A 15,805-nucleotide genomic window follows, 5' to 3' on the forward strand; every position below is an offset into this window, starting at 1 on the left:
CTGTTGGTGGTTATGCAAACTGTTGCAGCCACTCTTGAAAACAATATGGAGGTTCCTCCAAAAGTTAAAAGTAGAACTCCCCTACAACCCAGCACCTGCACTAGTAGGTATTTACTCAAAGAATACAGACATAGTGATTTGAAGGGGCACACACACCCCAATGTTTATAGCAGCAATGTCCTCAACAGCCAAAATAGGGAAAGAGCCCAAATGTCCATTGACAGATGAATGGATAAAGAAGACATGGGGTGTGTGTGTGTGTGTGTGTGTGTGTGTGTGTATAAATAAAATGGAATATTACTCAGCTATCAACAAGAATGAAATATTGCCATTTGCAACAACGTGGATGGAATTAGAGGGTATTATGCTAAGTGAAATAAGTCAGAGAAAGACAAATACCATATGGTATTTCTCTCATATGTGGAATTTAAGAAACAAAACAAGCAAAGGAAAAAAAAGAGAGAGAGGCAAACCAAGAAAAAGACTCTTAATTATGGAGAACACACTGATGGTGACCAGAAGGGAGGTGGGGGGGAATGGGTGAGACAGGTGATGGGGACAAAGGAGGGCACCTGTTGTGATGAGCAAAGGGTGATGTATAGAAGTGTTGAAGCACTATATTGTGCACCTGACACTAATATAGCACTGTATCCTAACTGGAATTTAAATAAAAACGTAAAGGAACTAAATAAATAAGAACTGAATAAAAAGTTTATATCTTGATAATCTGTAATTCATTTAATTTTGTTCAAGGTACATTGTTTTCAAATGCCTTATAAATTTCTTATACAAAAAAAAGGTCAGCGGTGGCCCTGGGTGGCTCAGCGGTTTGCATCACCTTCAGTCCAGGGCATGATCCTGGGGACCCGGGATTGAGTCCTGCGTCGGGCTCCCTGCATGGAGCCTGCTTCTCCCTCTGCCTGTGTCTCTGCCTCTCTCTCTGAGTCTCTATGAATAAATAAATAAAATCTTAAAAAAAAGGGCAGTCCAGGAGATTTTTTCTAGTATGTTAGAATTGAAATGAGCAGGTCTGTCCACTATTACACAGAAACAATAGATAATAATATTATTAAATGTTTATAATAAATTAAAATCTATGAAGAAAAAAATCTCAAGTGCTTAAAAAATAGACCTCAAAACCAGAGTAGTAAGCTATAGTTGATAACCCAGTTGATCATGAGAATTTCGGGCATGAATATATGCCAAGGGACTGCTTACTGAACTTTTAACTCACATATTGTATAAAGAGGTGCAGTATCTAAAATATGCTGCAATGAACATAGAGGTGCATGTATCTTTTCAAATCAGTGTTTTCATTTTCTTTGGGTAGATATTCAATACTAGAATTATTGGATCATATGGTAATTGAATTTTAAATTTTTTGAGGAACCTCCATACTGTTTTTCATAGTGGCTATACCAATTTACATCCCCACCAAGAGTATATGCAGGTTCCTTTTTCTCCACATCTCACCAACACTTGTTATTTCTCTTCTTTTTTATTTTAGGCCTTCTAACAGGTGTAAGGTGATTTCTCACTTGGGTTTTGATTTGCATTTTCCTGATGTTTAGTGATGTGGAGCATCATTTCATGGGTCTGTTGGCTTTCTGGAGGTCTATTCTTTGAAAAAAATGTCTATTCACGTTCTCTGGCCATTTTTTAATTGGATTACTTATGTTTTTGGTGTTGAGTTGCATAAGTTCTTTATATATTTTGGACATTAACACTTTATCACATACGTCATTTGCAAATATCTTCTCCCATTTAGTAGTAGGTTGCCTTTTTGTTTTGTTGACTGTTTTTTTCCCTGTGCAAAAGTTTTTTAGTTTGATGCAGTCCCAATAGTTTTTTAAAAAGATTTTATTTACTTATTCATGAGAGACACACAGCACACACACACACACACACACACACACACACACAGGCGGAGACACAGGTGGGAGAGGGAGAAGCAGGCTCCATGCAGGGAGCCTGACGTAAGACTCGATCCTGGGACTCCAGGATCAGGCCCTGGGCCAAAGGCAGGTGCTAAACCGCTGAGACACCCAGAGATCCCCAGTCCCAATAGTTTTTGATTTGCTTTTGTTTCCCTTGCCTGAAACTCAACTCAAAAACACAAGAAACAATAAGGACTGGCAAGGATGTGGAGAAAAAGGAATCTTCTTGCACTGTTGGTGGGAATGCAAAGTGGCATAACCACTGTGGAAAATAGTATGGAGGTTCCTTAAATAATTAAAAATGAGATTCCCATATGATCAGTAATTCCATTACTGGGTATTTACCCAAAGAATATGAAAATACTAAATCAAAAAGATACATGCACCCTTTTGTTTATTGCAGCATTATTTACAATAGCCCAATTATGGAAGCAGCCCGAGTGGCCTTCAATACATGAGTGGATAAAGATGTGACACACACACACACACACACACACACACATACACACAATGAAACATCACTGCATAAAAAGAAATAATCATGCCATTTGCAATGACATGAATGGAGCTAGAGGGTATAATGCTAAGTGAAATATGTCAGTCAGAGAAAAAAATACAATGTGGTTTCATTCATATGTGGAATATAAGAAACAAACGAGCAAAGGAAAAGAGGGAGAGAGGCAAATCAAGACACAGACTCTAACTATGGAGAACACACTGATGCTCACCAGAGAGGAGGTGGGGGGGAGTGTGGGAAATAGGTGATGGAGAGATAAGGACACTTGTCCTGATGAGCACTGGGGTGTCTTATGGAAGTGTTGAATCACTACATCATACACCTGAAACTAATATAACAGTGTATGTTAACTGTACTGGAACTAAATTTAAAAACTAATAACAAAAATAAAGTCAAAACAGCGTTGAGGTACTACTTTCCACCCACCAGATTGGTAGGATTCTTAAAAACGGTCAATGTCTAGGGGCACCTGGGTGGCTCATTCAGCTAAGCAAGCATCTGCCTTTGGCCCAGGCCATGACCCCAGGGTCCTGGGAGCAGCCCCGAGTCAGGTTCCCTGCTCAGGGGGAGTCTGCTTCTCCTTGTCCTCTGACTCTGCAGCTCCTCCTGCTTGTGCTCTCTCTGTCAAATAGATAAATACATAGTCTTAAAAAAAACTGTCGATGTCTAGATATCAATAATATGGGAAATTATACTTTCATATATGTGTAGTAGGAGTATGAATTATAACTTTATTTGGGGACAAAAGTGCGGCTATCTATTAAAAATAGAAACATATATCCTGTGACTCAAAAGTTCCAGTTTGAGGTCAGTGAACTTGAAGATAGGTCAACAGAATCTATCCACTTTGCAGACAAGATGGAGAAAGAAAATAATTTGATAAAAATATTAAGGCGTGTAGGACGATACCAAAATGTCATTCATGTAATTAGAGACTCAGGAAAGGAGACAGAGAATAGGGTAGAAAATTCTTTTGAAGAAATAATGACCACAATCTTTGCAATTTGTAAAACTAAGTTTACAGATCTAGGAAGATCACTGAATCCCAAGTAGGATAAACATGAAGAAAATCACAGCCAGGGAAAAGTAACGTATGAGGGGAGAATAATTCAGTGGAATGTTAATTTAGCTATTATGAAGGCCAGAAGATTGTAAAACAATATTTTCAAAGTGCTAAAGGGAATAAAAAGCACTCTCAGCACAGAGTTGTATATCTAGGAAAATTAACCTTCAAAAGTAAAGACTGTGGGACGCCTGGGTGGCTCAGCAGTTGAGTGTCTGCCTTTGGCTCAGGGCGTGATCCCAGTCCCGGGATTGAGTCCCACATCGGGCTCCCCAGAGGGAGCCAGCTTCTCCCTCTGCCTGTGTGTCTGCCTCTCTCATGAATAAATATAAATAAAGTCTTTTAAAAAAACGAAAGTAAAGACTGTGATATGCCTGTTTAAAGCAAAAATTATAGCATTTTTATGTGTAAAGTGTGTAGATGCAATACATATGGAAATGCTAGCATACAGGGTGGCGGGGTGATACATGTGCCTATCCAGTGCGTAACAGCTGGGGTCAGGACCACTACGATGTCCGTGCTATTGAGGCTGGGACCTTATGTAGACCTACAGGTAAGTAGGACTTAGTAAGATTGGTGTGACACTTACCTTTTGGCAATCTCCCTGTGTGCAGAGGAGTGACATAATTGATCCCATGAGGGTAGATGTTATATGGCCGGCTGGCTTGATTCTTAAATATAATCTGAAAGTATAAATGAAATAGAAGATCAAATCGTAAAACAACTCGGATCAACAGGAAGTGTGGCCTATTTCCTGAAAACAAAAGCTGCCTTATACCCGTATCACAGGGGTTTGTTCTTGCCATATAATTGCTCAGGCAGCAACTTTGCTTTTTTACTCGAGGCCCCTTTCCACTTCTTTACAGTTATTTCAATTGCTTCAGGAAGTATTTCTTGTACCCTCTCACCTTCATTGAAATCTGAAGGTCTGCTGAGGACAGTGTTTCCCCTCAGCTTTATTTCACCATTTGGGCACTAAATTCCCCAAGAGTGAAGAGGAAAACTGTGACGCAGGTGATAACATCCTCACCGAATGAGGAGGCATGAGCAGGAGGAAGGGTGGCAGTCAGCACTACCTGATCATATGAGGAAGGATGAAGAGCAGTAACATGGAGGCAACAGTTAAGAACACTGGACACACCAACCCAGTCTCCAGATCTGAGCTTGGCCATGATGTGAGGATATAAAACCAACTTCCACCTGCATTATTGTCTTAAAATCCACTCATTTGGTAAAACCCATTAAACAGCCTATATTCATTGTCTGCATTTAAGCAGCAGAATGACGTACAAGAAAAATCACGTAGCTCTGCAGTCAGCCTTTTAAAATTCGTGATCACAAATCTCAAATGAGCACTCAAGCTACCTACCTATCATATTAGGTTTTCCTAGAAATTCACCTTCCTACTTATTAAGTTGATTAATTTTTGGTTTCAGATTCTCACTCTCAGGTGTTACTGTTTTCACCAAGAAAGGAACTTCCTTGCCCTCCCACCGTCAAATCTACCCACCTCCATGCATGTGAAAATTACTACTATCTAATGCCAACATCTCTTTTTTCTAGTAAACAATAAGTTTGCAGCATCTTCCATTTTAAAAACGTCCTTTTGGAGCAGAATAGAGAGCCACACAAATATCAACTAATTTTTGACAAAGAATCAGAAGGCAATAAAATGGTGCAAAGATAATCTTTTCAGCAAATGTTGCTGGAACAACCGGATAGCCACATGCAAAAAACAGAAAAACTAACCTCAAAGGAATCACATATCTACATACTTTTTAAAGAACTCTTCTGTATGTGATCAATATCTCTACTTCTCCATTTATTTATTTAATCATTTATCTACATCAGTAAAGATTCATGGATATTAATCAAATACTACTTTACTTTGTTGCTCCAGTTCTTCCATCGCAGCCATTAGCAGCTCTGTCAGTTGGCTCCTATGTTCCTTTGGCATTGTCCCACTCTTTTATTTTTCTGAGTACTTTCTCACTATATTAAAAGTTCATACTGATGTCTCCAACTCTAATCCAGAATCACATGATTTATTCTAGCCTAATTATATTATGACCCTCTCCAACAATGAGAAATCTGGCTCTCATCAAGTGTCATCCATTTATTTAATCTTCAAAGAATAACAGTTTTATTTCTTTCCAATCTGAAAGCTTTATTTTTCTCCCTAAAACACTGGCTAAGTTTTTTAGTAAAATACAAATACAGGTGCGTTTTATCCTGATCTGTAACAGGAGGATTCTGAATTTCACCATAAGTATGATGGTGACTATAGGTTTTCTGCAGATCTTTATTAGGATAAGGATGTCCCTTGCAATCCCTATTTCTTATGTCTTTTTATTATGTCTTACTTATTTTCTACATATAAGATCATGTCATCTGCAAATAAAGATAGTATTATTTCTTCCTTTCTAATCCGATGCCTGTAATTCCTGTTTTTTTTTTTAAGATTTTATTTATTTATTCATGAGAGACACAGGGAGAGGCAGAGACAAAGGCAGAGGGCGAGGCAGGCTCCATGCAGGGAGCCCCATGTGGGACTTGATCCTGAGTCTCCAGGATCACGCCCTGGGCAGAAGGCAGATGACCAACCACTGAGCCACCCAGGTGACTCCTAATTCCTATTTTTGTTTTGTTCGTTTTACTTACTGTGCTGGTTTCCAATACAATATTAAATAGAAGTGACAAGAGTAAACTTAATTTTTTTCTCAATCTTAGGGAGAAAACACTCTTTCACCATATAATAAATTTTCTTAGATGTTCTTCACTAAGTTAAGGCCCTTGTCTTCTGTTGCTAGTTCAGACTTTTTCTCATCATGAACGGGTAGTGGATTTTGTCAAACTGTATTTCTCTACCTGTTACACAGTCATGTGCTTTTTGTTTTTTATCTGATTAATATGGTGTATTGCCTTAATGTTCATATATCCTGGGATAAATCCCACTTGATCATGGTGTATATTCCTTTTAAAGTGCTGCTAGATACTAATGTGTCGTGGAAGGCTTTTATGTCTATATTCATAAGGGATATTGGACTACAGTTTTCTTTAACACTTGAGACTTGTCCTATGGCATAATGTATGGTCTGTCCTGGATAAGGTTTTATGTGCACTTGGGAGGAATGTATATTCTACTGGGAGGTGGAACAGTCCATCCACTGTTCTATAGATGTCTGTTAGGGACCAGTTGATTTATAGACAAAGGAAATTAGCCATTTGTCAATAACTGTTGAATCTGAATGATGGGTTCAAAGACCTTTATTTTATTCGTTTTTAAAGATTTTATTTATTTATTAATGAGAGACACACAGAGAGAGAGGCAGAGACACAGGCAGAGGAAGAAGCAGGCTCCATGCAGGGAGCCCAATGTGGGATTTGATCCTGGGACTCCAGCATCATTCATGGCCTGGGCTGAAGGCAGACGCTAAACTGCTGAGTCACCCAGGGATCCCCAAGATGTTTATTTTGTTATTCCACCTGTAGGTATGTTTGAAATTTTTCATGTAAAAAATAATCCTCGCATTCTTACATTGATAGAAAAGTTTAATAGGATTCAAGATGTCCAAGGCTAACTTTAATTAAAAAATGAGGTAGATCTGTATATCTTGATGTGAAATGATATTCAAGATATATTGTGAACTTTAAAAAAATCAAGGTACAGAATAATTTACATAGTGCTCCTGTTTTTGTTTAAAATATGGACATAACACATATATTTATATGCTATTTCTAGAAGAAGATATTAAAACTGACAGTAATGATTGCCTATCAGACTATGGGATTAGAAGTCTAGGAGGGAGAAAAATTTGCCTTTCACTATATACATATTTACCTTTTGAATTATTTTCACTGGATAATTCAAAAATAGGTAAATAAAATTTAGAAAGAAAAATTGAAGGATAGGTAAAATGGTTTTTTTGGGATAGCTAAAATGTTAAATACAATCAGGAAAGACTTACTCTACAAATAATCAAAATATAGGACAAGGTTGCAGTCATCAAGACAGTGTGGTAACAGATCAATTTAAGAAAGCAGGGATCCCTGGGTGGCGCAGCGGTTTGGCGCCTGCCTTTGGCCCAGGGCGCGATCCTGGAGACCCGGGATCGAATCCCACGTCGGGCTCCCGGTGCATGGAGCCTGCTTTTCCCTCTGCCTGTGTCTCTGCCTCATTCTCTCTCTCTCTCTCTGTGACTATCACAAATAAATAAAAAAATTTAAAAAAAAGAAAGCAGATTTTAGCAATTTAGTATATCATAAAGAAGACATTTTTAAATTAGTGAAGAAAGGGTCAATTGTGTCAGTCAGGTCTCATTTGGGGAAATACATATTTGACACTATATACTACAACCAAAAGTAACTTCCAGAGCAATTAAAACCCTTACTGTAAAAATAAAACTAGAAAAGTAAAAGAATAAAATATAATAGACTATTTTTTCTAAATATTTTATTTATTTATTCATGAGAGACACACAGAGAGAGAGAGAGAGAGAGAGAGAGACAGGCAGAGGGAGAAGCAGGCTCCATGCAGGGAGCCCGATGTGGGACTCGACCCCGCATCTCCAGGATCAGGCCCTGGGCTGAAGGCGGCGCTAAACTGCTGAGCCACCCGGGCTGCCCTATACTCACATTTAAAAAACAAATTTATAATGTATATTTATTTGTATGACATTTATAATTTTTAGAAAATCATATCCATTAGAGGCAAGGGTGAATTAAGAAGCTTTTAGAAACTCAAAATTCTCCAGACTCTGTCTTCTTACTCAACCTTACTTCTCTTCTTCAACTTACCAGCAGTGTGTCTCCAACTTCTCCATAAAGTAAAGGTCCCAGGATTCCTGATTCATACTGAATAGCTTCACGAGTCTTAAATGTCTCATCTGTGTATGCCACAAATCGGACTTTTTTGTACTTCTTACCAATCCGCTGAGGACCATTGTTCAAATACAGATTTTTATGACTTCTGCATGAGACATAAATAGATGAGATGTTGGGATGGAGAATTCTAGGTAGAGGACAGGTGACTAAAATCCATCTCTAAAACAGCTGAAATTACTTAATTGATGGAAAGGAGTGAGAAAAATACAAGTATCCCTGATGCTTAGCTATGTTAGCAATGCTTATATTATTTGATTCTATACCGGTACCTAACTGTAAACACGGCTTGAGAATTTGTTGTTTTGAATCATTGAAAATAACCTTTTGAAAATGAGGAAGAATTAGTATCAAGAGTTAAAAGATGCTTACCTATCATTGGGGGTGGGGCCTGAGGGAGCATAGTCCCAGTCCTCCTCCTCAGCAGCAATATAGTGGACCCAAGTTTTAGGATGCTTCTTGGCAACTGAGCGGATTTGGATAAAGGGAGAAGAGCTGTCGTCATCAAAGCTAACTACGTCCATGTCAGAATCATAAAGACCATCATCATAATCTTTATCTTCATTATTTTTCATGCGCAGCTGGGGTTCCTCTGGGCAGCTATCTACTTTGACATAAGCTTCCATACCATCTGGAGTCGGACAAAACAAACAATGTTAGGGTCCTATAAGACTTCCTTGCTTTAACTTCTACAACTTCATGGTCTCTCATTAAGCCTTCAAGGCCCTCTCCTAAGTGTTCCCTTCCCCACACCAATACCCTTATCTTGCCACTCTCCTAGAGAAATCACCTCCCCCGTAGTACCCACCATTTCCCTTCTGCCTAATTATCCTCCAATGTATGTTTATCCCTTTTTCAAGACTCACTCATTTGTTCTTGGAATATATATGAATATTTCCTTTCTGGAATTGACTGTGAACCTATCACTCTCCAACTCCCTGATTATAAACAAGCAGACTTGAGAAACTGTGTATTTTCAGCATGTGGATGCCTAGGTCAGACCAACTCTCCATTCTGGCAGTTACCTAATGATTTCTATATACGTTCCATTGAATATGATACAAACCATTGATTTAGTAAGTTTATTAGGAAATATGTCAGTGTAGATATATATTTTAAGACATTCCAAGTTCATAAAAACATGAAAAGGTAAAACTTAAGAGTTAGGGAAATATATGTGATATACTTTAAGAGCATGTCTGTTTGTGACTAGTTGTAAGCCCTACAGCAAGTCTATTCAACAATGTCAATCTCATCTTTGGCTTTATAAAATGTGGATTATAATAATTTCCACCCAATCTATGCCATACAGCTATTGTGAAGATCAATACTAAAAAGGCAGACTTATTTACTGGATGATGGGGAATAGGATAGATTTCAGAAGCAGCAAAGAACTAGTTTGGGATTCAGGCAGCTTTAAACATTATTCATTCTAGATCTAAAAATGAAAGGTTTTGTCTGTGGTCCAATAAGACAAAGCATTTTTCTGAAAAATGAGAATTAAAATCAGTGGAAAGAAGTCAAAATAATAAAGCAAAACATAAGTAAACTCCTCAAACTAGATAACAACCAATCTGCATACAAGCAAATGACCTATTCCTCTGTGCCTATAGGATCAACTTCCTTTGTTCCCTAACATCTTGTTAAAATTCCCATAAATGTCATGTAACAGATGAGGAAAAGAGGTCCCTATTCTTCATCACTACAGAGGACTATAAATGAAGCCACCCATAGAATCTAAGGGGAAAATGGTGGACGCAAGGCAAGATCAAATCTCCTCTCCAAGGCAACTGGGGAATCTGAAGACAGGGTTGATGCAAGAGGGCCAGAGCAGACCAGTACTCTTAGACACACAACATGAGGCCTCCTTGACATTTCTCCCCAGCAGCCCTCAATGCTGCAACAAAGACAATGTGAAGAGTTAGCAGAGCGAATCTACGAGAAGGAAAATGGGCTGCGACGGTCACGTTACATGAGCTTTCAGCTTGTAGCTACAAATGAGGTCACGTTAACAGGAATTTGAAACTGTAAGTATTATCGTCACAATTTACTTACACAGGACCTTCAACCCTTTGCAAAGTCCTCATTAAGACATCTTTGCAGACCTCACATCATGGTTTACATGTGCTCACCAACTTCCACTGCCACGCTGCTTCTCCCCATGTCCAGTGTCCCCGAAAGGCTCTGTGTTTGCCAGGTCTCTCATCTCCTATGAGGTGTCGAGGGAGTGCCTCCGTGTACACCAGTACATGGTTTCAGAGTGAGAACTGCAGTATCCTCTTGTCTGGACATCACTACTGCTAGCCTGCAGTCCTTATGGCTACAACCTAGGCAATGCTGAGCTTTTTTTTATTTCCTTAAATTTCTCATAAAATGTATCTTCAGCTATGACCTGCAATCCTTCTCTCCATAGTATTGAAGCCTAGTAAATGGGATCTGGCCAGGAAATCTATGATATACTGTCCTCCCCACTTTCACCACCTCATTTGTCCCTAAAATGTCTCCCCTCTGCTATTACAGGCATTTAAGCTGAAAATTCACCAGTACTACTAACACTCAAGCGCTCTTACATTCAAGGTGAAATCTTATACTGGATAGTGGACAGTAAAAGTAGACCTGAATATTTATAATACACATTTTTAGGATCAACAGATATTACCATGTTGATGGGAAGGGATATGACAAAACAGTAGAAACTGGCCAAGGTCCATCAGGAATGTCTGAGCAGTAAGGAAAGTAATTGGTGAGATCTCCAAGGAGGCCTGGCGGTGGTTCCTCACAAGAAATGTGTGACCTTCGAGAAAAATTGAGTGCACTTCGGGGGTGGTGCCCATTCCAATCACATGCCAATAGACTGATCTCTTGTGACACACAGTAAGACCTGTAACATAGGAGTGAGAGAGTTATGGTCAAGAAGTAGACAATTTGAAATGGAAAACACTTTCTAGGATAGGATGGACAAATTGACCTTCTAATTTTATTATGGACTTGGAATCAAACTTTCTAAGAATGCTGGCGTACTGCCAAACCAATAGCTCTTACCAATGTCATCAATGAGTGCCATGCTGCTAAATCCAATGGACACTTTTCAATCATCTGCACCCGGTGACCACTCATTCCTTCCTGAAATTCTCTTCCTCCCTTGGCCTTTGTGCCAACACCCCTCTGGGTTTTATTTCCCTATGGTTTAGATAGCTCCTTCTTCTGTTTCCTTTCCTGACCCTTCATTAAACAATGGACTACCTAGGACTCAGCTCGAGACCTTATTCTCTTGTTAATCAATATTTTTTTCTTTTTTTTAAATATATTTTTTTCTTTGAACAATGTCAAAATTATGCAAGTGAGAATTATTCTTCTCACCATTCTCATTTCTCACATCCATTCTGACACTAATCATGGCACTATAATGAATTATACTAATATTTATTGAGCACTTGTTTTGTATCAAGCACTATCCAAACTGTTTTACAAGTTTTAACTCATTCAGCTCCAGTAACGATCTGAATGGAGAAGCTATCAAGGAGAGGAAACTGATGCCCAGAGAGGTTAATTAACTCACTCAAACTGGAACCCAAGCAACTGTATGTTTAAATCGTACACTGTGAACTACTAGGGCACAGCTGTCTCATATTTTGGCTCCTGAAGCTTTCAAATATACATATTTTTCACCATTATTAGTGCCCACTATCTTAATCCAAGCTAGGTACCACTGTCTCTTGTCTTTGTCTCAAGTTCAAACTCTCTAGTAAGGCCTAGAAAGCCTTGAATGGTATTGGCAACTGAGGTCTCTGTGTGGGACATGCCTTTGTATGGTGCCTTCACTCCCAGGTGAAGCTTTAACATCTTCTTTTTGTTCTCTGAAATTCTACAATTGTGATTTTGTGTGGGGATCTTTTTCAATTTATCTTGCTGAGAAATTTGAATATGAAGACTCAAATATTTTCATCCTTAATACTTTCTTCTATCATTTCTCTGAATTTTAAAATCCGCTTTAGGGGCACCTGGGTGGCTCAGTGGTTGAGCATCTGCCTTCAGCTCAGGTCATGATCCCGGGGTCCTGGGATCAAGTCCCGCATCAGGCTCCCCGCGGGGAACCTGCTTCTCCCTCTGCCTGTGTCTTTGCCTCTCTCTCTGTGTCTCTCATGAATAAATGAATAAAATCCTTAAAAACAATCTTTTTTTTTTAAACAATCTGTTCTTAAAATGTATTCTCAATCTCTTTTTGTTTTATTTTCTGGGAGATTTTCTCTATTGTAACTACCTTCTATTGAGCTTGACAATTATATTCTGATTTTTTTGTGAGCATACTCTTGGTTTGATTGTTTCTTTTTATCATAGAAATTGTATTATTACTTTATTGATTTAGTATCTTCTTGAACCTTTATGAAAATACTAAGTAGATCATTTGACAAGTTTTTTTAAAGTGTTATCTCTTCTTGTTCCAGAATTATTATTTTCTTTGTTTATGTTGCATATCCCTTTCATGTTTCAGGTTTTTGTTCAGTATTTGTTCATCCTTGGCTGCCCACCTATATTTAAGCAAAACGAAAGAGAAATCTGTGAGCTCTGTATACATGGGCAGGCCTGCATTTATAGGTGACTAGAAGAGGAATCTGTCACTTTAGTTCAAGGCCCCACCAGAGGCCAGCAGTCAGTGGGCTTTCCTCTGGGGATACAGAGCTGCCTGAGGAGAACCAAAGAAGAGAGCCCTGGTGGTGAATGCAGAAGACCCTCATGATTCTTTCTTGTTTTTAAATTTTTACTTATTTATTTATTTGAGAGAGAGAGAGAGAGAGAGAGAGAGAGAGAGAGACTGACTATATGCGCAAGAGAGCCCGCACTCATGCACATGTGGAGGAGGGAGCAGAGGGGGAGTAAGGGGTCTCCAGCAAGGTCCCCACTGAGGGCAGCGCCCAAAGCAGGGCCCAGTCTCCCGGCCCTGAGAACATGACATGAGCTGAGACAGAGTCCGAGGCTAACGGACCGAGCCCCCCCGCAGGCACCCTGACCCTGAGGATCCTTGAGCAGGTGTGTACCTACCTGGCAGAGACCTGTTTACATAGCCATTGATGGTGTGCAGCTCATGCTGGGCCTCAGCCTGTGTCAAAGACGCATTTGTTTCTGAGTGCCAACTTTTCCCTGATGAAAGAGGAGGCGAGGACGTAAGCGTCTGGGTCCCGAAAGCCCCTCCTTCTGTCCTCCCACCATCCCGTGGGGCTGAGACTGAGGACAGTCACTTCCTCTGAAGCATGTCTCAGCACAGTGGGCCTGGGTGACCTGCCCTCAAGGACAGGAGGAGAAAGGGACAAGACAGTGACCTCAAGGCAGACATTTCTTGCTCAGACTGATCAGCTCTCCCTCCATCTGTCCGTGACCATCGATGGGAAGGGATGACGGCAGATGAAAGGCAGGAGAAGAGGGGGCAAGAGGGCGGAGGAGTAGGGTCCTCAAGTCACCTGTCCCCACCAACTTACCTAGAAAACCTTCAAATCATCCTGAAAATCTACGAATTCGGCCTGAGATTTAAGGAGAAAACAGCTGGAATGCTACAGTGAGAAGAGTTCGCGCTTCTATCAAGGTAGGAAGACGGGGAAAAAGAAATAAAAAAGCATCCAAGGGGGAGGGGTCCCTGAGGAGCCGGGCTGAGGCTGGGGGGAGTGTCCCCAGGACAGGAGAGCCCCGTCCCGGAGGAGCAGGAGCTGCACCAACCTTCCCGGGCGGAAAGGGGCCTGCAGGGGGTTGGAGCAGGACCCCAGGAGGGCGGGGATGCCCTCGGGCTCCCTGGAACACTAACAGACACCTGCGCCCCAGGGAGAGTGCGCCGAGCTCCCTAAGGGCTGCAGTGTGCACGGCGGGACCCAGAGCAGCTCGGAGGGGCTCAGGCGGAGGAAGAGGCTCCACGGAGGGGGCTGCAGGGCGGGAGCAGCTCGGAGGGCTCGGGGGCGGCTCCGCGGAGGGAGCTGCGGGGCGGGAGCGCAAATCCAACAGCGCAGGCCCCGGAGCACTGGGCGCGGGGACACAGCCCAGGATCCGGCCTCCCCCCGGGACCGGCGGAAGCCAGGAGGGCCCAGGACAGCAAGGACACTCTTGCCGCCGGGGGCCCGAGCTATGTAGATCGCCCCCCACCCCAGAACATCCAGGAGCTGCTAGAGTTACTGATGGAGCTGACTCCAGGGCTGGAGAGCTGGCCGCCAGCACTCTTGTTGTTCCTCCTGGTGTCACCTTTTCCCTGGGAGTGAGCGGGGTCGCCAGGGAGCAGGGGCATCACAGGGCCAACAGCTCCCACTGAGCCATGCACCTGGCAGGGGTCGGGGCAGCTCCCCCAGGTGCACACACCTGAGAATCAGCACAGCAGGCCCCTCCCCCAGAAGACCAGCTGGAAGGACAGGGGAAGAGCAAGTTCTTGACCAAGCAGCCCTGGAAAGTTCCAGGGGAAGCCGAGGGATTTACAGTACACGAAATCAGAGGATACTCCCCCCCCCTTTTTTTTTTTTGTTTTCTGTTTGCTTCCCCCTCTTTTTTTTCTTCTCTTCTCTTTTTTTTCTTCTTTTTTATCTTTTTCTTTTCTTTTTTCTCTTCTCCCTTTTTCTCCTTTTCCCAATACAACTTGTTTTTGACCACTCTGCACTGGACAAAAGGACTAGAAGGAAAAACTCACCACAAAAAAAAGAATCGGAAACAGTCCTCTCTCCCACAGAGTTACAAAATCTGGATTACAATTCAATGTCAGAAAGCCAATTCATAAGCACTATTATACAGCTACTGGTGGCTCTAGAAAAAAGCATAAAGGACTCAAGAGACTTCATGACTGCAGAATTTAGATCTAATCATGCAGAAATTAAAAATCAATTAAATGAGATGCAATCCAAACTAGAAGTCCTAACGACGAGGGTTAACGAGGTGGAAGAACGAGTGAGTGACATAGAAGACAAGCTGATGGCAAAGAGGGAAACTGAGGAAAACAGGAAAACAATTAAAAGATCATGAGGATAGGTTAAGGGAAATAAATGACAGCCTCAGGAACAAAAATCTACGTTTAATTGAGGTTCTCGAGGGCGCCGAAAGGGACAGAGGTCCAGAATATGTATTTGAACAAATCATAGCTGAAAACTTTCCTAATCTGGAAAGGGAAACAGGCATTCAGATCCAGGAAATAGAGAGATCCCCCCTAAAATCAATAAAAACCGTTCAACACCTCAACATTTAAGAGTGAAGGTTGCAAATTCCAAAGATAAAGACAAGATCCTTAAAGCAGCAAGAGACAAGAAATATCTAACTTTTATGGGGAGAAATATAGATTAACAGCAGACCTCTCCACACAGACCTGGCAGGCCAGAAAGGGCTGGCAGGATATATTCAAGGTCCTAAATGAGAAGAACCTGCAGCCAAGAATCCTTTATCCAGCAA

The 15,805-nt window shown here is 41.1% G+C and overlaps 1 protein-coding gene across 3 annotated transcripts in view; it reads right to left on the reverse strand.

Annotated features, from left to right (window-relative positions):
- Nucleotides 1-15,805, reverse strand: part of F8 (coagulation factor VIII) — a 151,345-nt gene that overhangs the window by 81,998 nt on the left and 53,542 nt on the right. For all 3 annotated transcript variants that reach the window (XM_049107307.1, XM_049107306.1, XM_025460528.3), the window contains 5 exons: nucleotides 13,439-13,537; nucleotides 11,058-11,279; nucleotides 8,771-9,029; nucleotides 8,315-8,486; nucleotides 4,107-4,200 (listed from right to left, as the gene is read on the reverse strand). In XM_049107307.1, the coding sequence (XP_048963264.1) occupies nucleotides 4,107-4,200; nucleotides 8,315-8,486; nucleotides 8,771-9,029; nucleotides 11,058-11,279; nucleotides 13,439-13,537 (846 nt within the window). The remainder of the gene's footprint in view (nucleotides 1-4,106; nucleotides 4,201-8,314; nucleotides 8,487-8,770; nucleotides 9,030-11,057; nucleotides 11,280-13,438; nucleotides 13,538-15,805) is intronic.

The sequence above is a fragment of the Canis lupus genome, chromosome X, assembly GCF_003254725.2.
Source record: "Canis lupus dingo isolate Sandy chromosome X, ASM325472v2, whole genome shotgun sequence".
Taxonomy (NCBI): Eukaryota; Metazoa; Chordata; class Mammalia; order Carnivora; family Canidae; genus Canis; species Canis lupus.